The 24,123-nt window shown below is 48.3% G+C and overlaps 1 protein-coding gene across 1 annotated transcript in view; it reads left to right on the plus strand.

Annotated features, from left to right (window-relative positions):
• Positions 1-24,123, plus strand: part of pcca (propionyl-CoA carboxylase subunit alpha) — a 38,576-nt gene that overhangs the window by 5,386 nt on the left and 9,067 nt on the right. Inside the window, exons 2-15 of the mRNA XM_080507904.1 lie at positions 1,044-1,121; positions 4,463-4,510; positions 6,405-6,473; positions 6,725-6,838; positions 6,954-7,007; positions 12,961-13,092; positions 15,047-15,083; positions 16,867-16,945; positions 17,761-17,863; positions 19,012-19,106; positions 19,271-19,421; positions 19,878-20,021; positions 22,922-22,996; positions 23,206-23,274. Of these exons, the coding sequence (XP_080364030.1) occupies positions 1,044-1,121; positions 4,463-4,510; positions 6,405-6,473; positions 6,725-6,838; positions 6,954-7,007; positions 12,961-13,092; positions 15,047-15,083; positions 16,867-16,945; positions 17,761-17,863; positions 19,012-19,106; positions 19,271-19,421; positions 19,878-20,021; positions 22,922-22,996; positions 23,206-23,274 (1,248 nt within the window). The remainder of the gene's footprint in view (positions 1-1,043; positions 1,122-4,462; positions 4,511-6,404; positions 6,474-6,724; positions 6,839-6,953; positions 7,008-12,960; positions 13,093-15,046; positions 15,084-16,866; positions 16,946-17,760; positions 17,864-19,011; positions 19,107-19,270; positions 19,422-19,877; positions 20,022-22,921; positions 22,997-23,205; positions 23,275-24,123) is intronic.

Raw genomic sequence — 24,123 nt, forward strand, 5'->3', positions numbered from 1 at the left:
GATGAAGAGAAATAGGCTTAAAGAGATATATAGGCCTCGGCATATGATATATTATGAAGGAAGTGGTATGTTGAGGGGTGAGGTCTGAAGAGGAGCTCCTCCAGGGATTCCCTCAGCCACTGGCCTCCCAACATTCTGCCTCTGTTAAAGGTGGAGGTGCTGGGCCACCACCCGTTTTACTGGCCACCACCCATTTTACTGGGCCACCACCCGTTTTACATCTGCCTTCTTTCTGTTGGAGTAAAGTCTGCGTTAGTTTAGCCGTAGTTATTTGACAGCACATGATATGGGTGAGACATTTATGTGTTTGAAAACAGCATTATGTTGGAATAAAACTCCTCACAGTCAAATGGCCACTTGATATTTACTGTACAATGTCACACATGATGGAAATTACGTTAAGAAATGTATTGATTAACAATTAAATTAGCAGCGGTCTTACCCGATTGGACAATGTTTTTATATTTCACTTTCAGCTGCTGCCAAGAGGCTTCTCCCCCGCGGAATTGCACCTAAAAGAAATAAATTAATAAGCTACCATCAAGCAGTATTCCCTTGCAGTAATGTTGTGATGACAAAGACGTTTGAACTTACGCATTCACTTGAGCAGCAATCTTCTTCCACGCCGCCTCCCTCTCTTTAGCAGCCGCTGCAACGTTGCATTGTTTTTTTAAAATATGTTCATATTGGCCATATGATGGGATCAATACTTCCTGCTCCACTGGCGTAAAAAACTCCGCCCTCCACGTCTCAGTTGTCATGGTGACTGGTTGAATCGGGGCTCCATTGATGCGGTCTTTTTAGAGTCGTGGTGCACGCGCTTGACTCCAGGTGAAACTACTCCGAGTTCATCAAACTGATCAAAATCCGGCGTCGTGAAACCGAAAACTCCGTGTTTTCTGTCTCAGTGTAACTCAACTCAGAGCTCGGTGTTAAGCTCAGGGTTTGTTAAACCTGCTTCGTGAAGCGGACCTCAGGTGTTTCCTCCGCAGACTCACTGATCCACCCAGTGGAGGCGACAGTAACTGTGCTTTCCTCTGCAGAGTGCTTCAGCCCACTCCAGGTGCTGCGCAGTGCACAGCCAGACTCAGTACTCCACCCTTCACAGTCCCCATGACAAGGTAACACACACACACACACACACACACACACACACACACACACACACACACACACACACACACACACACACACACACACACACACACACACACACACACACACACACACACACACACACACACACACACACACACACACACAGAAACCAGTGAAGGTGTCCAGTCTCCTCCTTCAATGTTTTTTGTTTTCATTTCCACAATAGACTATAATATACATCTCCACACAGACAATTACAGGATTTAAACAAAGTGACATCATATCAAACAAAGAAACAACTAAGGCTTTAATGTTTGAGTAATCAATTAATTGCAATATTGATTTCTTGATTTGAACACACTTGTTTTGAAGAGCACATTGCAATCCTTCATGATGGTAATGTGATTCAGTTTGATTACAATAATTAACGACATTGAAGAAAAAAATCCTACTGATAAGGAGACATAAAACAAATACTACATGAACTAGAAAACACTTAGAGGTTGTGTGTGTGTGTGTGTGTGTGTGTGTGTGTGTGTGTGTGTGTGTGTGTGTGTGTGTGTGTGTGTGTGTGTGTGTGTGTGTGTGTGTGTGTGTGTGTGTGTGTGTGTGTGTGTGTGTGTGTGTGTGTGTGTGTGTGTGTGTGTGCGTGAGTCTTGTAGACCAGCGGTCCCCAACCCCCCAGGTACTGGACCGGGGGCCGTTTGGCACCGGGCCACACAGAAAGAATAAATAACTTCAAATTATTTCCGTTTTATTTACTGTCCGAGTCTGAACAGAAAGTCTTTTATTTTGAAAAGTGAGCGGCTCCTCTCCATTACATCTGTCTATGACTCGCTTGTGTCGTCGCCGTGACACACTAGCGCTGATATTAAACCCACGAGCCGCTAAGTGAAGAAAAAACAGTCGTGTTTGTTTGTAAAGAGGAAAAGGTCCCGAGAGGAGACAGAAGAATAACATACCAGTAAGTAGAAAGACTTACAAGTACGCAGTGATTCACCTTTATTGTTATGTTTACAAAATACCACAGTTTTTGTGTTGGTCGTATCATTTTATTTTGTAGTATTTATCCACCACACCTTAAGGCTGGGGCGAAAAAGAGTTGGAACCGCTGGAGATCATCTAAATATGGACCGTCTCTGTGTTCTCAGCATTTATTTGTCTTTTCTTTTACAGTTTTATTTATTGACATTTCACAGGTGGAAGTGTTCAGTTTTACTGGTCAGTTGTTTTGGACTGTGATCATTACTTCTTTTTTTTAAGATGAGAAAACAGAAACAACAACACAGTGATATAAGGGAAACAGACAAACAGACAAGATGAGTTACAAAAAGAAGTGAAATGACTGAAGAGTAAATAAGTAAGTAAAAGAAGAAAAAAAAACCCAAAACAAACAAAAACCATCCAAATTCGTCCCTCTCCCGAAGACAAACGTCCCTCAGGGGACGAGGTTGGGGGGTCTGCTCAATTGGTTGTCCCTTCAATGTTGTTTTCTTTATTTTCTGACTCTTTACTTTGTAGATTCTTGCTGAAGCATCATAAAGATGAATGAACATCTGGTTCTCCTCTGGAGGACCTTCATGAGGTCTCTGGTTCTCCTCTGGAGGTCTCTGGTTCTCCTCAGGAGGACCTTCATGAGGTCTCTGGTTCTCCTCTGGAGGACCTTCATGAGGTCTCTGGTTCTCCTCTGGAGGACCTTCATGAGGTCTCTGGTTCTCCTCTGGAGGTCTCTGGTTCTCCTCAGGAGGACCTTCATGAGGTCTCTGGTTCTCCTCTGGAGGACCTTCATGAGGTCTCTGGTTCTCCTCAGGAGGACCTTCATGAGGTCTCTGGTTCTCCTCTGGAGGACCTTCATGAGGTCTCTGGTTCTCCTCTGGAGGACCTTCATGAGGTCTCTGGTTCTCCTCAGGAGGACCTTCATGAGGTCTCTGGTTCTCCTCTGGAGGACCTTCATGAGGTCTCTGGTTCTCCTCAGGAGGACCTTCATGAGGACTCTGGTTCTCCTCTGGAGGACCTTCATGAGGTCTCTGGTTCTCCTCAGGAGGACCTTCATGAGGACTCTGGTTCTCCTCTGGAGGACCTTCATGAGGACTCTGGTTCTCCTCTGGAGGACCTTCATGAGGTCTCTGGTTCTCCTCTGGAGGACCTTCATGAGGTCTCTGGTTCTCCTCTGGAGGACCTTCATGAGGACTCTGGTTCTCCTCTGGAGGACCTTCATGAGGTCTCTGGTTCTCCTCTGGAGGACCTTCATGAGGTCTCTGGTTCTCCTCTGGAGGACCTTCATGAGGTCTCTGGTTCTCCTCTGGAGGACCTTCATGAGGTCTCTGGTTCTCCTCTGGAGGACCTTCATGAGGTCTCTGGTTCTCCTCTGGAGGACCTTCATGAGGACTCTGGTTCTCCTCAGGAGGACCTTCATGAGGTCTCTGGTTCTCCTCTGGAGGACCTTCATGAGGTCTCTGGTTCTCCTCTGGAGGTCTCTGGTTCTCCTCTGGAGGACCTTCATGAGGACTCTGGTTCTCCTCTGGAGGACCTTCATGAGGTCTCTGGTTCTCCTCTGGAGGACCTTCATGAGGTCTCTGGTTCTCCTCTGGAGGTCTCTGGTTCTCCTCTGGAGGACCTTCATGAGGACTCTGGTTCTCCTCAGGAGGACCTTCATGAGGTCTCTGGTTCTCCTCTGGAGGACCTTCATGAGGTCTCTGGTTCTCCTCAGGAGGACCTTCATGAGGTCTCTGGTTCTCCTCTGGAGGACCTTCATGAGGTCTCTGGTTCTCCTGACGAGGTTCAACTGAACCTGAACAGGAAAGCAGTGAAAAGAAAACCAGTTAAGGTGAAGAAGCTCAGAGAGAGAGGTCGAAGGTCACCAAAGCAAACCAAGGGCAAGTTTGAAGGATCTAATCTGTAAAATGTGTTTTGAGTTATTTCACACTGTTTGTTTCATAACATAAGTCCAGATTCCTCGTGTTGAAGCTTTAGTGAGAACCTACAATGTAAATAGTCCAAACACAAAGCAAAAGCATTGGATCAGAAGGTGACTGGTGGTGCAGATCAATACTCAGCCCAGGATCAGGTGTGTCAGGAGGAATATTGATCCAGATCAATATTCACGCTGTTCCAGAACAGCCAGTTAAAAAGTGCATCCAGGAAGTCTCATTGAGGCTCATTCGTCATCCTCTTAGAAATGTGGAAATAGTAAAGTGTGTGTGATTGTGGTCAGTTTGAAACTGATTGTTGCATGTCTATAAATAATACACAAGTATCATGTAAAGGTGCTGATTTAAGTGACAGTGTTGTGGGGTGGCGGCGGTTTGAAGCCGGTCCTTGCTCATGACGATAGTCTCTCATGCTTCTGCTCTGATCTCTGCAGACCTTCGACAAGATCCTCATCGCCAACCGTGGAGAGATCGCCTGCAGGGTGAGGCAGGACACGTGCTTCTACTTCAACATGCCCTCATTGAGGTCTCAAAGGATTCATCAGTCACACATACTGCCTGAGAAAGCTTGATTCTGGAAACTCTATGGGACGGCTCGCGAGGGAAAAGCATAGGAAAGTGAACATTTAAGATAAGAGAGGAGAGGAAGGTGTTTGTAGCTCGCTGCACCTCGTGCAAGAAATCACTTTAACTCTGAACATCAAGAATTAAGTTGTTGGAGTCGTACCAGCAGTCGTCAGAACATGCGGCCCAACTTAAAGCTAAACAAAAACTCCTGCCTCTTCGCGAAATCCTGCGTCGTATCCTCTGGTACTCAGTCGGGACCCTCTGGTACTCAGTCGGGATCCTCTGGTACTCAGTCGGGATCCTCTGGTACTCAGTCGGGATCCTCTGGTACTCAGTCGGGACCCTCTGGTACTCAGTCGGGACCCTCTGGTACTCAGTCGGGATCCTCTGGTACTCAGTCGGGATCCTCTGGTACTCAGTCGGGACCCTCTGGTACTCAGTCGGGACCCTATAATATTACACTTTATTACTATAAGGAGGAGTAGACATGGCCAGGCAGCGCCATGAATACTATTAAGATGCAACACTCGTAATGCACCGAATAGTAAAACCATTCATGGAGCTAGAAATGTCAGGTTACTTTACTAAACGTCTTTGACAATCAGTACATGGTCCTAACAATCCACATGGTGTCATATTAAGAAGTTTCTTTCCAACACGGAGTTGTAGCTCCACTCTGGGAGACAGATTCTCTCAGGGAGGACGGCTCTGGCATTAAATTATGTTCTAAGTAGACGTGAAAAGGTCCTGTCTTAAATAGACCCTGTAGGACCCTGTAGGACCCTGTAGAACCCTGTAGGACCCTGTAGGACCCTGTAGGACCCCTGCCTGCAGGAAATCACCTGATGGTTGTTCTTTCATCTCCAACAAGCTTGGTTCTGCGACACGTGAGGAAGAGTTCTTCCCCCATAGGAAGCAGCTCTTCATCAGAGCAAGAAAGAAAACAAAACTCCACATCACTGAAATCATCTGCTCTACTCACTTTGAGTTTCAGCAGTTTGTCTACAAACCTGGGATTCAGTTGATGTTGTGGTGAAAACTCCACCAACTGAACCCAGAAAGCTTAAGAGTGGGGCTGAACATGAACGAGGAGAAAACTCTGGTCAGGTTTAACTCAAGGAACACGTCAGGAGGTGAAGGTAGACAACATGTCTCCAAACAGTGGACAAATAAGTTGATTTTGGTCAAGAAGTCAGCTACCGAGACACTGACGAAACAAACGGTGTGAAGCAGTGTATTGTCTTGGGATGGCCAAAAGAAGGACATCTTGTAAATCCCCAAGCGACCACTGAGTGTCTGCATTACACCTTCCATCATGAAAGGCTGTGAAACGTGGAACCTAGCAAAAGCCTTGCGTCAGAAACACAAAGACCATAGAAAGAACCATGCTGGACATCACCTGGAGAGACAGAGGAACCAAGCAGTGGTCAGAGAGCAAACCACAGTGGAAGACTTCATAGTGTGTGTCAAACAGCAGCAGTGGAAATGAGCAGGACACTGAGCTAGAATGACAACCGAAGGACAAAACGTATGGCAGAATGGCAGCCAAGAGGAAAAGACGTGGTACTATGATGGTGTCGCCTGAGGACAGACAGCTCAAGATAGAGAAACATGGAAGCATGGCAGGCCAGCTGAACAGGAAGTTGTTCCTTGCTTCTATCTGGTACTGACTCATGGTTTACATGTGGGGCTGGGATTGATGGACTCAATAGTGAGGAGGCTTGTGCAGCTGATCTTCACTCCTCCAGTCTGAACCATGTCTCTCGTTGTGTTGTGACTGCACAGTGAAGCTCCTGTGTTTCCCACCAGGTGATGAAGACGTGCAAGAAGATGGGCATCAAGACTGTGGCTGTTCACAGTGACGTGGACTCCAGTGCTGTGAGTCCCTGTTCCTGTCTGTGTGGACGGCTGGCGCTGGTCCTCACTGTGTCCTCACTGTGTCCTCTGAAGTCTAACTCAACCACCTCACACCTGTGTGTGTGTGTGTGTGTGTGTGTGTGTGTGTGTGTGTGTGTGTGTGTGTGTGTGTGTGTGTGTGTGTGTGTGTGTGTGTGTGTGTGTGTGTGTGTGTGTGTGTGTGTGTGTGTGTGTGTGTGTGTGTGTGTGTGTGTGTGTGTGTGTGTGTGCAGGTCCATGTGAAGATGGCTGACGAAGCCTTCTGCGTTGGCCCCGCCCCCACCAGCAAGAGTTACTTAAACATGGAGGCCATCATGGAGGCCGTCAGACTGACAGGAGCTCAGGCTGTGAGTGTTTTACAGACGAGTCACGTTTGTAACGTGTCTTCAGGTGTGTCGCTGTGAAGGAGGTTAAAGTGTGTTTCCTGTGTGAAGGAGGTTAAAGTGTGTTTCCTGTGTGAAGGTTCATCCTGGTTATGGATTTCTCTCTGAAAATAAAGACTTCGCAAAGCGACTGGTGAGTGAAGGCAACCGTTCTTCATCACAATACCTTTCTGTCTTTACCTGTCCATACCTGTCTGATACCTGTCGTTACCTGTCCATACCTGTCTTTACCTGTCCATACCTGTTGTTACCTATCCATACCTGTCCTTATCTCTCCTTACCTATGTTGGGACCATTATGTCCTCATATGGATCACTATTTATGTTTTGGTTGGCTATCGATATTGATTAATAATTATCAAAGATAGTTATCAATAATGTTATTGAAATGTAATCTGATGTGTATCAGAACCTCGGAGCTCCACCTGTCTAAACAGGAAATGATAGCCAATTCAGTTATTTCAGCCTCATAAGATATACTAAACAGTTCATCAGGAATTTGAATTAATAGTTAAATTAATTACAATTACCAGAATTAACAGTAAAGCTTGAAGGATTTTGGAGTTCTTGACACAGAAGAGTCGACATTTCATTCACCTTTGTGCTCATTAATAAAACAGCAAGTATGATTCCAAACATATTTATTAACAATGAAAACGAATAAAACACAGATTCTAACTACCTATATACAGCTTGGTGTGTGTGTGTGTGTGTGTGTGTGTGTGTGTGTGTGTGTGTGTGTGTGTGTGTGTGTGTGTGTGTGTGTGTAGGTGTAGGTGTGTGTGTGTGTGGAGAGAGAAAGAGAGAGGGAGAGGTGGAGGGAGTGTGTGTGTGAGACGTGTGATGAACTACAAAACAAGATGGCGGATCACAAGAAACTCCATTCAAATGGAGGTTATCAGAGAGCAGGAAGTCTGTCCTGGGTCTCCACCATGTGCTGGAGAACAATGGAACATGGAAGCTAGTCTTTAGCATCTGCTTCCTGTGTGTCTCTGCTAAAGGACCATTTCTAGAATGACTTGATGTGAATGAGACTTGTTTTGTAAAACGTCAGGAGTCGTCAGATGGTGTTCAGTTACTGTGTGATGTTGTCTTTGATGTGAAATGTGTAGGATTGTGAGTTAACATGTTAGTAAAGCAAAGATTAGCATGCAGACCCTGTGTCTGTGGCAGAGCTAACGTTGGTTTACAGGTTGATCACTGCTCCTAATATCATTATCAACAGAACGCGATCACTGTAACAGAATCTAATATCATTATCTATAGAACTCCATCACTGTAACTGAATCTAATATAATTATCTATAGAACTCAATCACTGTAACAGAACCAACACATCTTCATAAAGGTAAACAGTTCTATCATAGCATCAGGTTTAACTAATCTCAGGTAAAGCCCAGTTGTTGTTACCACTTCCTTGAAGGAGTTCAGTTGTTGTCCTGCTGGAGGGAAGCTGGTGTCTTCTCCTGTAGTTAGCACCTCCTGCTAACTGTGGTTGCTGGTTCTGCAGGCTGAGGAGAAGAAGATGGAGTTGATGTTTCAGGAGTCCTTCTTTGCAGCTCCTGGTTGTTCCTTTTGTCCAGACTGAGGAGCTGGTCGCTCAGGTCTGTGATGGTTTTCCTGCTGGTTGAGGAAAACACAGAGAAGTTCTGTGAGGCGCCTTTTCCCTGGTCCGTCCTGGAGGAACTGGTTGGTTTCCCTGGAGATCAGACTCTGGGTGCTGGTCTCTGGATCAGGGGAAGGTCTGACCCTCGTGGTCGGGTCAGCAGAAGAGTTGAGGAGTGAAGGCCTCTGGTTGCCGGCCTCTCGTGTTAGCTGTGTGCTAATGCTGGATGAGCTGCTCTGCAGCAACCCACCTCCTTGGAGTTTGTTTTGCAAGAGTCCCTGAATGGAGGCTGGCTGAAAGCCTTTTGTCCACGTGTGACTTCAGAGGTGTCGAAGCCTGAGAGCTTCAACCAATCAGTGACTGGCTGATTGCATAGGGGAGAGTCTTGAGCAGAAAGGGGGGAGGAAGGTCTTGGAGAATGTCCCCCCCTTCCCCACTCTAGGTGTGAAAGGCCATCACATTCCTGGGTCAGAATTCATGTCATGACTGCGTCTCATGACAAATGAATATTGTCTCTCCCCAGAAATGAACCAACTTTCTGTGGTCCTGCAGATCCCAACACCTGTCCATACCTGTGTGATACCTGTCGTTACCTGTCCATACCTGTCTTTACCTGTCCATACCTCTTGTTACCTGTCCATACCTGTTGTTACCTGTCCATACCTGTTGTTGCCTGTCCATACCTGTCTTTACCTGTCTTTACCTATCCATACCTGTCTTTACCTGTCCATACCTGTCTTTACCTGTCCATACCTCTTGTTACCTGTCCATACCTGTTGTTGCCTGTCCATACCTGTCTTTACCTGTCTTTACCTATCCATACCTGTCTTTACCTGTCCATACCTGTCGTTGCCTCTCCATACCTGTCTTTCCCTGTCCATTCCTCTTGTTTCCTGTCCATACCTGTTGTTGCCTGTCCATACCTGTCTTTACCTGTCTTTACCTATCCATACCTGTCTTTACCTGTCCATACCTGTCGTTGCCTGTCCATACCTGTCTTTACCTGTCCATTCCTCTTGTTACCTGTCCATACCTGTCTATACCTGTCCATACCTCTTGTTACCTGTCCATACCTGTCTTTACCTGTCCATACCTCTTGTTACCTGTCCATACCTGTTGTTTCCTGTCCATACCTATCCATACCTGTCTTTACCTATCCATACCTGTCTTTACCTGTCCATAGCTGTCGTTACCTGTCCATGCCTGTCCTTATCGCTCCTTACCTGTTGTTACCTGTCCATACCTGTCGTTACCTGTCCATACCTGTCCATATCGCTCCTTACCTGTCGTTACCTGTCCATACCCGTCGTTACCTGTCCATACCTGTCCATACCTGTCTGACACCTGTCGGTACCTGTCCTTATCTCTCCTTTCCTGTCCATACCTGTCTGATACCTGTCGTTCCCTGTCCATACCTGTCCTTATCGCTCCATACCTGCCCATACCTGTCGATACCTGTCGTTACCTGTCCATATGTGTCGTTACCTGTCCATACCTGTCGTTACCTGTCCATATGTGTCGTTACCTGTCCATACCTGTCGTTACCTGTCCATACCTGTCGCTACCTGTCCATATGTGTCGTTACCTGTCCATATGTGTCGTTACCTGTCCATATGTGTCGTTACCTGTCCATACCTGTCGTTACCTGTCCATACCTGTCGTTACCTGTCCATACCTGTCGCTACCTGCCCATACCTGTCATTACCTGTCCATACCTGTCCTTATCGCTCCTTACCTGTCCATACCTGTCCTTATCGCTCCTTACCTGTCGTTACCTGTCCATACCTGTCGTTACCTGTCCATACCTGTCGTTACCTGTCGTAACCTGTCCATACCTGTCGTTACCTGTCCATACCTGTCGTTACCTGTCCATGCCTGTCGCTACCTGCCCATACCTGTCATTACCTGTCCATACCACTCCTTACCTGTCCATACCTGTCTTTACCTGTCCATGCCTGTCCATACCTGTCCGATACCTGTTGTTACCTGTCCTTATCTGTCCTTACCTGTCCATACCTGTCCTTATCGCTCCTTACCTGTCCATACCTGTCCATACCTGTCCATACCTGTCGTTCCCTGTCCATACCTGTCCTTATCGCTCCATACCTGCCCATACCTGCCCATACCTGTCGATACCTGTCGTTACCTGTCCATATGTGTCGTTACCTGTCCATACCTGTCGTTACCTGTCCATGCCTGTCGCTACCTGCCCATACCTGTCGTTACCTGTCCATACCTGTCGCTACCTGCCCATACCTGTCATTACCTGTCCATACCTGTCCTTATCGCTCCTTACCTGTCCATACCTGTCCTTATCACTCCTTACCTGTCGTTACCTGTCCATACCTGTCCTTATCGCTCCTTACCTGTCGTTACCTGTCCATACCTGTCCTTATCGCTCCTTACCTGTCCATACCTGTCCTTATCGCTCCTTACCTGTCGTTACCTGTCCATACCTGTCGTTACCTGTCCATACCTGTCGTTACCTGTCGTTACCTGTCCATACCTGTCGTTACCTTTCCATACCTGTCGTTACCTGTCCATACCTGTCTTTACCTGTCCATTCCTGTCGCTACCTGCCCATACCTGTCATTACCTGTCCATACCGCTCCTTACCTGTCCATACCTGTCTTTACCTGTCCATGCCTGTCCATACCTGTCCGATACCTGTTGTTACCTGTCCTTATCTGTCCTTACCTGTCCATACCTGTCCTTATCGCTCCTTACCTGTCCATACCTGTCCATACCTGTCCGATACCTGTTGTTACCTGTCCTTATCTGTCCTTACCTGTCCATACCTGTCCTTATCGCTCCTTACCTGTCCATACCTGTCCTTATCGCTCCTTACCTGTCCATACCTGTCCATACCTGTCCTTACCTGTCCATACCTGTCCTTACCTGTCCGATACCTGTTGTTACCTGTCCTTATCTGTCCTTACCTGTCCATACCTGTCCTTACCTGTCCATACCTGTCCTTATCGCTCCTTACCTGTCCATACCTGTCCATACCTGTCCATACCTGTCCGATACCTGTTGTTACCTGTCCTTATCTGTCCTTACCTGTCCATACCTGTCCTTACCTGTCCATACCTGTCCTTATCGCTCCTTACCTGTACATACCTGTCCTTATTGCTCCTTACCTGTACATACCTGTCCTTATCGCTCCTTACCTGTACATACCTGTCCTTATCGCTCCTTACCTGTCCATACCTGTCCTTATCGCTCCTTCCCTGTCCATACCTGTCCATACCTGTCCATACCTGTCCATACGTGTCAGTGGGATACGTGGAGCAGGAAGTGAAAGCCCTCAGGTTTGGAGAAGGAGACTTGAGTCAGTGTAGGGACTGGGGTACATGAGTAGGTCCCAACATGTCCTGCTCTGCAGCTCTGGTGAGGGTGAGGGTGAGGGTGAGGGTGTCTGCAGCTCTGGTGAGGGTGAGGGTGTCTGCAGCTCTGGTGAGGGTGAGGGTGAGGGTGTCTGCAGCTCTGGTGAGGGTGAGGGTGAGGGTGAGGGTGTCTGTAGCTCTGGTGAGGGTGAGGGTGAGGGTGAGGGTGTCTGCAGCTCTGGTGAGGGTGAGGGTGAGGGTGAGGGTGTCTGTAGCTCTGGTGAGGGTGAGGGTGAGGGTGAGGGTGTCTGCAGCTCTGGTGAGGGTGAGGGTGAGGGTGAGGGTGTCTGCAGCTCTGGTGAGGGTGAGGGTGTCTGCAGCTCTGGTGAGGGTGAGGGTGAGGGTGTCTGCAGCTCTGGTGAGGGTGAGGGTGAGGGTGAGGGTGTCTGTAGCTCTGGTGAGGGTGAGGGTGAGGGTGAGGGTGTCTGCAGCTCTGGTGAGGGTGAGGGTGAGGGTGAGGGTGTCTGTAGCTCTGGTGAGGGTGAGGGTGAGGGTGAGGGTGTCTGCAGCTCTGGTGAGGGTGAGGGTGTCTGCAGCTCTGGTGAGGGTGAGGGTGAGGGTGTCTGCAGCTCTGGTGAGGGTGAGGGTGAGGGTGAGGTGTCCTGTCTGCAGCTCTGGTGAGGGTGAGGGTGAGGGTGTCTGCAGCTCTGGTGAGGGTGAGGGTGAGGGTGAGGTGTCCTGTCTGCAGCTCTGGTGAGGGTGAGGGTGAGGGTGAGGGTGAGGTGTCCTGTCTGCAGCAGGCCTCCAGGTGAAGCAGGGTCAGGGGTCAGATCCCAGTGGAGCAGGAGGTTCCAGAGAGGATGGAGGTGCGGAGCCGCAGTGTGAGACTGGTAGTGACCTGGACTGATGGGGAACAACTAAACACTGATACAGGAGCACAAATAGGTTCTTCACAAATTGACAGGTGCACAACTATAAATTCCACTTCTACAAGTGCTCACACCCCTCGCTTAGGACCTGGGCTGCACAGGAACCACGATAGTACCCGGTAGAACTAGCGTAGAGGAAAAGCGTCAATAGTGAGGCGAGCCGAGCAAGGCCGAGGAGAACTTAGTGGAAAAGTATGAAAAGTAAATGTTGTGGTTTGTGTCGCCAGGCAGCAGAAGGTGTGATGTTCATTGGACCAGACACTCAGGCCATCCAGGCCATGGGGGATAAGATTGAGAGCAAGCTGATCGCCAAGGCTGCTAAAGTCAACACCATCCCCGGATTTGATGGGGTCGTCAAGGTACACACACACACACACACACACACACACACACACACACACACACACACACACACACACACACACACACACACACACACACACACACACGAAGCATGTCATGAAGAACATGTCATCTTCATCACTTCATGATGTCATGGAAACAACCCCTCCCTCTGGTAGATGAACACTTACAAAGACGATTGACGTACTGAGTGAATTAGGTATGATGAGAGATTGTAATCATACCAACACACACCACCACAACAAGGAACGTATTCACACACAACATTCTTTGCTAGCCACAGTCTGAACTCCTTTAGAGCTTCTGGTCACGTTCTGCTTCAGACTGGTTGAACGACTGTGTTTCTACGAGCCATCACCATAGATCCACGTCAGCATTAGAAGGAGGTACCTTGTGGTGCGAGGCGGCTCTGTGCTGAGCCGCCTCGCTGACCTGACTAGCTTGTGACGCTGATACCAGCGGCTCTTCAGGTCGTCCAGGTGGCTAGCTCAATGCACCTCCTGGTTTCTGTTTGCTGGTTGGGCTTGTGTGAGAGAGACGGACACAGAGACAGACAGATCAGAGACAGAGAGACAGACAGAGAGACGGACACAGAGACAGACAGATCAGAGACAGAGACAGCCTGTTCTCAGCAGAGCTCACCAGAGGTACTTTTACACAGAGATTCAAGACTGAATACGATGTCGGACCTCTGACACTGAAGTGGAATTGTTGGAAATGGTCTAATGGGAGCCTTGATGTGTATCTGATGAAGTGACAGCAGGGCACTGCTGTGTACAGTGGTCCCTCACTATAACGGTTCACCTTTCACGGCCTCGCTGTTTCACGGATTTTTGTGTGCAATTTTACTTGCTTTTTCTTTCTTCTTTTTTTTTTAAGGCATATGAACGCGCAGTGTTCTGATTGGCTAAGGGAGAACCTGCACATTGTATTCTCTGTCCTGATTGGCTAAGGGACTGTAGACCTTGTCAATCAAGCTCTGCGCCGTGTCTCATGTACGCGAATGCGTCTGACTTACCAAATATACATCAATGTCTGATCAATAGCAGTGTGAGTCTGAAGTGTTGTATGTTTACAAGTTTTGTTCCTGAGAAACTCACAATGTGGACAAAACGTTCTGCACCGACAAAGGAACCTGCGGTCGCAGCCAGACAGCAGAGGAATGTTTATGTTTAAAAATGTACCACGGTTTGAACTTTGGGAGTTTAAACAAGAGAGAAACGTGAGAAAATGTTAATTCCTATCTGAGAAAAGAGCAAAGAGTGTGGTGAGGGGATTTACAGCCTTAAAACATATATAATAATATATAATAAAAAAAAAGTAAACTACTTCCCGGATTTCGTTATTGCAGGTTATTTTTAGAACGCAGCCCCTGCGATCAACGAGGGACCACTGTATCACAAAGTAATGGTCACTGTGGTATCAATCAATCACTCCTGTTTCCGTGAGGTATCATCTCTGAAGACCCCAACCCCCCCCCCCCCCCCCCCCCCCCCTCCCCCCTCCCTGAGCGGCTGTCCTGGACAGATTCCAGGGCAGAACTGCTTTTATTTCCACACTGGAAGGCTCATGGAGACAAACCGGAATAGGGTAGATTAAAATGTACCTCCAATACTCCTCAGGAGTGTTACTCTGCTCCACACTGCCCCCACTGGTCATTAGAGGTATTACTCTGCTCCACACTGCCCCCACTGGTCATTAGAGGTATTACTCTGCTCCACACTGCCCCCACTGGTCATTAGAGGTATTACTCTGCTCCACACTGCCCCCACTGGTCATTAGAGGTATTACTCTGCTCCACACTGCCCCCACTGGTCATCTGAGGTATTGTTCTGCTCCACACTGCCCCCACTGGACAGAGTAGAAGCTGGATTGTTTCAAAGTGACCGAGGAAAGAGAAAGTGCAGCGTGTTAGTTTTTGTCGTTGGTGATCATTGTTTTCCTCCTCAGACTGTAGAGGAGGCCGTGACGATCGCTCAGGACATCGGTGAGTCATCATTCTATCTCGTCCTTCAGAGCTGAAAGGAATGAAAGGAAATGACTTGAGTTTCCTTTTTTTTTCACACTAAACTAAATCATCCAAAGCATGTGAAGCCTACTCTGGACAAACACTCCTCCTTATTGTTCCGCGCTTGAAAGTTAAATGTCATTTAGATGCTTCATCGTGAAATAGGCTGAAGGTTTTGAAGAAACATGACCATCATCTTTAGATCTTCATCTTGTGAAAGAGCTTGTGTTTGTCAGTTTGACTGGACAATGAAATGCTTCACATTCTTTACAAAGTCTGTTTTGAGCTGCATCATGCTCAGTATCATCCAAATAACAAATATCTCCATATTCTACAGGCTTACCTGAAGGCCTGTCATGATATTCAATAAATCAATTAATCGCACGCTAATTAAAAATGAGTTCAATAATTTTTCCTTTACCAAAGACACTGTGATAATGAGTTCACTTCGCTGCTTCCGTCTCCACTGACTCCTCTCTGTTCCTCAGCGTCATGAGGGTGAAGCTTCCTGGCAGTTACTGTGTGAGGACGGGGGGCACCTGGTGCACCTGGTGCTCCTGGTACACCTGGTACACCTGGTGCTCCTGGTGCTCCTGGTGCACCTGGTGCTCCTGGTGCTCCTGGTGCACCTGGTGCTCCTGGTGCTCCTGGTGCTCCTGGTGCACCTGGTGCTCCTGGTGCTCCTGGTGCCCCTGGGGCTCCTGGTGGTCCTGGTGCACCTGGTGCACCTGATGCTCCTGGTGCCCCTGGGGCACCTGGGTCTCCTGGGGCTCCTGGGGCTCCTGGTGCCCCTGGTGCTCCTGGTGCTCCTGGTGCTCCTGGTGCCCCTCAGTGCAGCATGAGAGCGTCATGAGGAGTAGCAGTCCCGTTCATATCCTCTTCAAAGCGTCTCTTGTCTGAATAGTTAATTTCCTTCACGTCAGGAAATGCGTTCCACAGCTAGCAGCCAGCGAGGAGGCTAGGGAAGTAGCACTGCAGCCATCCAACTCTTCATGACAACATGTGGAACGGCTCTGAAGTAAAGCAATGACTGAGCAGCAGGAGACTCACTCCTCTGTGAAGCTGCGTCCTCCTCCACGCTAAACCCTGGAAATAGTCCCAGTCACTTGTGCTGCGTTACAACGTCAACCTTCTGTTGGTGCCGCTTTGCCACATCGTTTCCCCAGGAACCCATTCACTGATTCTGCTGTTCAACACATGCAACACTTTAGTCTTTCTTCTCAGCAACAGGCTCTATTTTATATGTTGGTTAGAGGTGTGTGCTTTGTATTCAAGTGCACTTTTTGTTTACAAGGTCCAAACTGGATTGGCAGCTTTACCTGTGAAATATCTTAATGTCTGATCCTAATGTTTAATAGATATTGAAGTGAGACCGTTTCACTTGTGTGTGGGTTGTATTCAAGAGCATGTTTGTTAACAGAGTCCATTTTATTGATTGTTTTTGCTTGTTTTGATTATTTAGATATTTACAATATCTTTTTTCACAATACAATTCCAATGTTAAATATTCTTCAGAAATAAAAGTTTATCTTTAAAAGAGTGTACTTGTATTATTATACCATTATTATTATATTAGTGGAAAAATGTTAACAAAACAGTAATATTCTGGTTCATCACAATAATTTCTGGAGCAATTTGTCGTCCAGCAGAATTTACCATCATTACCTGCATGGCCTTGATCACGTTCACCTCAAAATGATGCCAATGACCTGGGAGTCACTGCAGCTGACCCTGTTTGGACTGATGGTCTCTGTGTCGCCAGGCTACCCGGTGATGATCAAGGCGTCTGCCGGCGGCGGAGGGAAGGGAATGAGGATCGCCTGGAATGACGAGGAGACGAGGTGTTTGTGTTCACCCTCCATGTTCCACCATCTTGGCTGCTGAGCGTCTCAGCTGTCAGTGTGGCGCTCCTCACTGTCAGCTGGAAACCTTTCTGAAGTGAGGACATGCTCCTCCAGCAGCAGTTCTCCAGGAGGGTTCTAACAGAACCTCTCAACGGCGCAGCTCATTTCAAAAGCCCCGTTTCCACCGCACAAAGTGCGGGGACGGAGCGGAGCGGTACGGCAAAGCGAAGCCGGAGCTCGGCTCCAGTACCCGTTCCCACCGCAGAGAGGAGCTTAAAAAGTGGGCGGGGCTTAAGAGCTCCGCAGATATGTGACGTTACAACAGAAAAGAAAGTCATCAGATCTAGATCTTATGAATCCTCTGTTGTTGTTTACATCCTCCACTTTGCACTTGTTGTTTAGTTGACTGTTATTTCTTGCAGCGGAAAAAAAAAGCTGTTATATTTTGCCGCGGCAGAGCTGCAGCCTCAACTTCCGTGTTTGTTCTGAGGGCGAACGCTCCACCAATTTCTGCTCAGTTTTATCCCGAGCCGCTCGGATTCACTTGATTTTCCCTGACTTGGTTTTCTCAATCATCCTCGACCTTTCGTCTACTTTATGAGACGTTTATGTTCAAACTGCTCTTCTAGTCTTCTGATCTTAAACGCTTCACTCTTCCAGCCCTCGCTTGATGCTGACCTGATCTGACCTCACCTGACTGACCTGACCACTGAGCACACCTGACCACCCCGCCTCACAGACTTCCTCCACCCACCTCTGAGGCTGTGAGGTGTGTGTCTGATTGTGCTGGTGTGTGTGTGTGTGTGTTACAGGGAAGGTTTCCGTTTCTCGTCTCAAGAGGCAGCGTCCAGCTTTGGAGACGACCGGCTGCTGATCGAAAAGTACATCGACAACCCCAGACACATCGAGATCCAGGTAGGACAATCCCAGGGTTGTGATGGAGGATCGCTGGTGGCAGCAGGTCGGCATGACAACGTTAGTTTACTGCACCATCGCTCACCTGGAAACCAGGCAGACATGTTGGTACGCTGGAGATGGGCCTGTCTGTCGAAGTGCCAGTGAGCAGTCATACATCCATCCAGTGAACCAGCACTCTTTTCACTGTCCAGTTGTCCTCTGGCCTCCATGTAGAACACCTGAGACTCAGCAGAGGTCAGGCAGGAGCAGCAGAGGTCAAGCAGGAACAGCAGAGGTCAGACAGGAGCAGCAGAGGTCAGGCAGGAGCAGCAGAGGTCAGGCAGGAGCAGCAGAGGTCAGGCAGGAGCAGCAGAGGTCAGACAGGAGCAGCAGAGGTCAGGCAGGAGCAGCAGAGGTCAGACAGGAGCAGCAGAGGTCAGACAGGAGCAGCAGAGGTCAGGCAGGAGCAGCAGAGGTCAGGCAGGAGCAGCAGAGGTCAGACAGGAGCAGCAGAGGTCAGGCAGGAGCAGCAGAGGTCAGGCAGGAGCAGCAGAGGTCAGGCAGGAGCAGCAGAGGTCAGGCAGGAGCAGCAGAGGTCAGACAGGAGCAGCAGAGGTCAGACAGGAGCAGCAGAGGTCAGGCAGGAGCAGCAGAGGTCAGGCAGGAGCAGCAGAGGTCAGGCAGGAGCAGCAGAGGTCAGGCAGGAGCAGCAGAGGTCAGACAGGAGCAGCAGAGGTCAGACAGGAGCAGCAGAGGTCAGACAGGAGCAGCAGAGGTCAGACAAGAAGTAATCCTGAAGAGAAGCAAAATCAGTGATCAACAGCTCAGTTAAATTTGGAACATTTGGTCACATTTGGAAGCTACAGAATGAATATTTCTTTTAATCTAATAGCCTTCGGTAATTGAAATACTACAATTAAAATCAAGGGCGGTGCAGTCAGAGCACCTCTGCCTTTCCATTCTGAATGTTCTTATTTGAAGCTTCTTCAGATGTGAAATACAGATGTGACACCTGTTGGTTATTCCTGCCTGTCTGCTGCCGTCTTCACTTCAATGTTCCGGCAATGGAAGAGAGCGTTTGTTGACCCTCCTTTCTCTTCAGTGACTCAGGTTCCAGAGTTGATTCCCCTCCAGTCTCATCCTGCTCTGGTTGTGGTCTGCTGCAGGTTCTGGCTGACAAACATGGAAACGCTCTGTGGCTGAACGAGAGGGAGTGTTCCATCCAGAGGAGGAACCAGAAGGTGGTGGAGGAGGCCCCCAGGTGTGTGTGTGTGTGTGTGTGTGTGTGTGTGTGTGTGTGTGTGTGTGTGTGTGTGTGTGTGTGTGTGTGTGTGTGTGTGTGTGTGTGTGTGTGAGTGTGTGTGTGTGCGTGCGCGTGCGCGTGCGCGCGTGCGCTTGTGTATCAGTGTGTGTGTGTGTGTGCAGCACCTTCCTGGACCCTGGTACCAGGAAGGCCATGGGGGAGCAGGCGGTCCAGCTGGCTAAAGCGGTCCAGTACTCATCTGCCGGCACCGTAGAGTTTCTGGTGGACTCCCAGAAGAACTTCTACTTCCTGGAGATGAACACCAGGCTGCAGGTCTGTGCTGGTCTGGGACGTGTCATTAACGTGTTGTTACCGTGTTGTTACCGTGTTGTTACCGTGTTGTTACCGTGTTGTTGCCGTGTTGTTACCATGTTGTTACCATGTTGTTACCATGTTGTTACAGACGTACCTGATGCACCTCAATGCATCACTCTCAGCTGTCAGCCAGGAAGTGGCCTTTTACCTTTTCAACTGCAGCTTATTTGTTTTCAGTCAAACATTCCTCTGAAGTGTTTCAGTAACAAAACAGAACGTTTGTGTCCGAGCCGCCATGTTGGTGTGGTTTTACTGCAGGAGCTGACGGGGGGCGGAGTCACAGACCATGTGTGAGCTGGTGCTGTTGGGTTTGGCTCTGGGCCACTGCGCCCAGACATAGTTCTGCCACTGGTGGTTGATGTGGTGCTACCATGTGGTTCTCTGTTGTTCACATGGTATCGTTGCTGGTCCCAGGTGGAGCACCCCATCACAGAGTGCATCACAGGTCTGGACCTGGTGGAGCAGATGATCCGGGTGGCAAAGGGCCACAAGCTGCAGCACCGACAGGAAGACATTCCCATCCTGGGCTGGGCTGTGGAGAGCCGCGTGTACGCTGAGGTGTGTGTCACACTGCACACTCTACACACTCTACACACTCTACACACTCTACACACTCTACACACTCTACACAGTCTGTACACACTCTGTACACTCTACACACTCTACACACTCTACACACTCTACACACACTCTACACACACTCTACACACACTCTACACACACTCTACACACTCTACACACTCTACACACTCTGTACTCACCCTGTGCACACTCTGTACACACTCTACACACTGAGGTTTGTTTCACACTGCACACTCTATACACTCTACACACTCTACACACTCTACACAGTCTGTACACACTCTGTACACTCTACACACTCTACACACTCTACACACACTCTACACACACTCTACACACACTCTACACACACTCTACACACACTCTACACACTCTACACACTCTACACACTCTGTACTCACCCTGTGCACACTCTACACACTCTGTACTCACCCTGTACACACTCTGTACACACTCTACACACTGAGGTTTGTTTCACACTGCACACTCTACAAACTCTACACACTCTGTACACGCCCTGTACACACTCTACACGCTGAGGTGTGTGTCTCAGGTACAGGATCTTCACTTTCACTGCTTTTATTCTCATTCATTAGTCTTTTCTGGATTTACTGAATTACTTCACTGTGTCTACTAAAGACCTCAGAATCAGAGTGGACAAGTCTCAATACTGTAACTGTCAGAGAGGACGAGTCTCAATACTGTAACTGTCAGAGCGGACGAGTCTCAATACTGTAACTGTCAGAGCGGACGAGTCTCAATACTGTAAGTGTCAGAGCGGACGAGTCTCAATACTGTAACTGTCAGAGCGGACGAGTCTCAATACTGTAAGTGTCAGAGCGGACGAGTCTCAATACTGTAACTGTCAGAGCGGACGAGTCTCAATACTGTAAGTGTCAGAGTGGACGAGTCTCAATACTGTAACTGTCAGAGCGGACGAGTCTCAATACTGTAAGTGTCAGAGTGGACGAGTCTCAATACTGTAAGTGTCAGAGCGGACGAGTCTCAATACTGTAAGTGTCAGAGCGGACGAGTCTCAATACTGTCACTGTCAGAGGGGACGAGTCTCAATACTGTAAGTGTCAGAGTGGACGAGTCTCAATACTGTAACTGTCAGAGTGGACGAGTCTCAATACTGTAACTGTCAGAGCGGACGAGTCTCAATACTGTAACTGTCAGAGCGGACGAGTCTCAATACTGTAAGTGTCAGAGCGGACGAGTCTCAATACTGTAAGTGTCAGAGCGGACGAGTCTCAATACTGTAAGTGTCAGAGCGGACGAGTCTCAATACTGTAACTGTCAGAGCGGACGAGTCTCAATACTGTAAGTGTCAGAGTGGACGAGTCTCAATACTGTAAGTGTCAGAGCGGACGAGTCTCAATACTGTAAGTGTCAGAGCGGACGAGTCTCAATACTGTAAGTGTCAGAGCGGACGAGTCTCAATACTGTAAGTGTCAGAGTGGACAGGTCTCAATACTGTCACTGTCAGAGTGGACGAGTCTCAATACTGTAAGGGTCAGAGTGGACGTGTCTCAATACTGTAAGTGTCAGAGTGGACAGGTCTCAATACTGTAAGGGTCAGAGTGGACGAGTCTCAATACTGTAAGGGTCAGAGTGGACGTGTCTCAATACTGTAAGTGTCAGAGCGGACGAGTCTCAATACTGTCACTGTCAGAGTGGACGAGTCTCAATACTGTAAGGGTCAGAGTGGACGAGTCTCAATACTGTAACTGTCAGAGTGGACAGGTCTCAATACTGTCACTGTCAGAGCGGACGAGTCAATACTGTAAGGGTCAGAGTGGACAGGTCTCAATACTGTCACTGTCAGAGCGGACGAGTGTCAATACTGTAACTGTCAGAGTGGACAGGTCTCAATACTGTAACTGTCAGAGTGGACAGGTCTCAATACTGTCACTGTCAGAGTGGACGAGTGTCAATACTGTAACTGTCAGAGTGGACAGGTCTCAATACTGTCACTGTCAGAGCGGACGAGTCAATACTGTAAGGGTCAGAGTGGACAGGTCTCAATACTGTCACTGTCAGAGTGGACAGGTCTCAATACTGTAACTGTCAGAGTGGACAGGTCTCAATACTGTCACTGTCAGAGTGGACAGGTCTCAATACTGTAACTGTCAGAGCGGACGAGTCAATACTGTAAGGGTCAGAGTGGACAGGTCTCAATACTGTCACTGTCAGAGTGGACAGGTCTCAATACTGTCACTGTCAGAGTGGACGAGTCTCAATACTGTCACTGTCAGAGCGGACGAGTCAATACTGTAAGGGTCAGAGTGGACAGGTCTCAATACTGTCACTGTCAGAGTGGACAGGTCTCAATACTGTCACTGTCAGAGTGGACGAGTCTCAATACTGTCACTGTCAGAGCGGACGAGTCAATACTGTAAGGGTCAGAGTGGACGAGTGTCAATACTGTAAGTGTCCCATGGAGGTTTAACATTGTTAAACAGCTTCTAATTACAATAAAAAGACACTTGAGTCCTGATTGAGGCTGCAAAGCAACATTTTCAAGATCATTCTGATTTACTGATCCTATTACACTTATTGATTGAAGTATTCTGTGTTTCTGCTTGACGAATGGAGATATTAAATACAGCTCATTGATACAGCTGGTATCAGTAGATTACTGCTGGTATCAGTAGATTGTACTGCTGGTATCAGTAGATTACTGCTGGTATAAGTAGATTGTACTGCTGGTATCAGTAGAGTTTACTGCTGGTATCAGTAGATTGTACTGCTGGTATCAATAGAGTTTACTGCTGGTATCAATAGAGTTTACCGCTGGTATCAGTAGATTACTGCTGGTATCAGTAGAGTTTACTGCAGGTATGTGACATATAAAATGTGTTTTCTTCCTTTAGGATCCCTACAAGTCTTTCGGTCTTCCCTCCATCGGACGTCTGTCACAGTACCAGGAGCCGCTCAGCCTGAGCAACGTAAGTCTGGAGCTGCTGGTCCGGTGACTCTTCGCTGGTTTAACCTGCAGAAACAGGCCTCCGCTGGTTTAACCTGCAGAAACAGGCCTCCGCTGGTTTAACCTGCAGAAACAGGCCTCCGCTGGTTTAACCTGCAGAAACAGGCCTCCGCTGGTTTAACCTGCAGAAACAGGCCTCCGCTGGTTTAACCTCCTGTCTGTTTCTCTCAGGTCCGTGTCGACAGCGGCATCCAGGAAGGAAGTGACATCAGCATCTACTATGACCCCATGATCTCCAAGGTGGGTTGTTCTCAACACTCTTCACTGGTTCTCTGGTTCCCTCACTGGTTCACTAGTTCTCTGGTTCCCTCACTGGTTCTCTGGTTCATTGCTTCCCTCAACTGGTTCCTTGATTCCCTAACTAGTTCCTTGGTTTCTTCATCTGTTCTTTGATTCCCTCACTGGTTCTCTTATTCCCTCACTGGTTGTCTGGTTCCCTCACTGGTTCTCTGGTTCCCTCACTGGTTCATTGCTTCCCTCACTAGTTCTCTGGTTCCCTCACTGGTTCACTAGTTCTCTGGTTCCCTCACAAGTTCTCTGGTTCCCTCACTAGTTCTCTGGTTCCCTCACTGGTTCACTAGTTCTCTGGTTCCCTCACTAGTTCTCTGGTTCCCTCACTGGTTCACTAGTTCTCTGGTTCCCTCACTAGTTCTCTGGTTCCCTCACTAGTTCTCTGGTTCCCTCACTGGTTCTCTGGTTCCCTCACTGGTTCATTGCTTCCCTCAACTGGTTCCTTGATTCACTAACTAGTTCCTTGGTTCCCTCACTGGTTGTGTGGTTCCCTCACTGGTTCTCTGGTTCCCTCACTGGTTCATTGCTTCCCTCACTAGTTCTCTGGTTCCCTCACTGGTTCACTAGTTCTCTGGTTCCCTCACTAGTTCTCTGGTTCCCTCACTGGTTCATTGCTTCCCTCACTAGTTCTCTGGTTCCCTCACTGGTTCACTAGTTCTCTGGTTCCCTCACTAGTTCTCTGGTTCCCTCACTGGTTCTCTGGTTCCCTCACTGGTTCATTGCTTCCCTAAACTGGTTCCTTGATTCACTAACTAGTTCCTTGGTTCCCTCACTGGTTGTGTGGTTCCCTCACTGGTT

Source organism: Blennius ocellaris (genome assembly GCF_963422515.1).
Source record: "Blennius ocellaris genome assembly, chromosome: 13".
NCBI lineage: Eukaryota > Metazoa > Chordata > Actinopteri > Blenniiformes > Blenniidae > Blennius > Blennius ocellaris.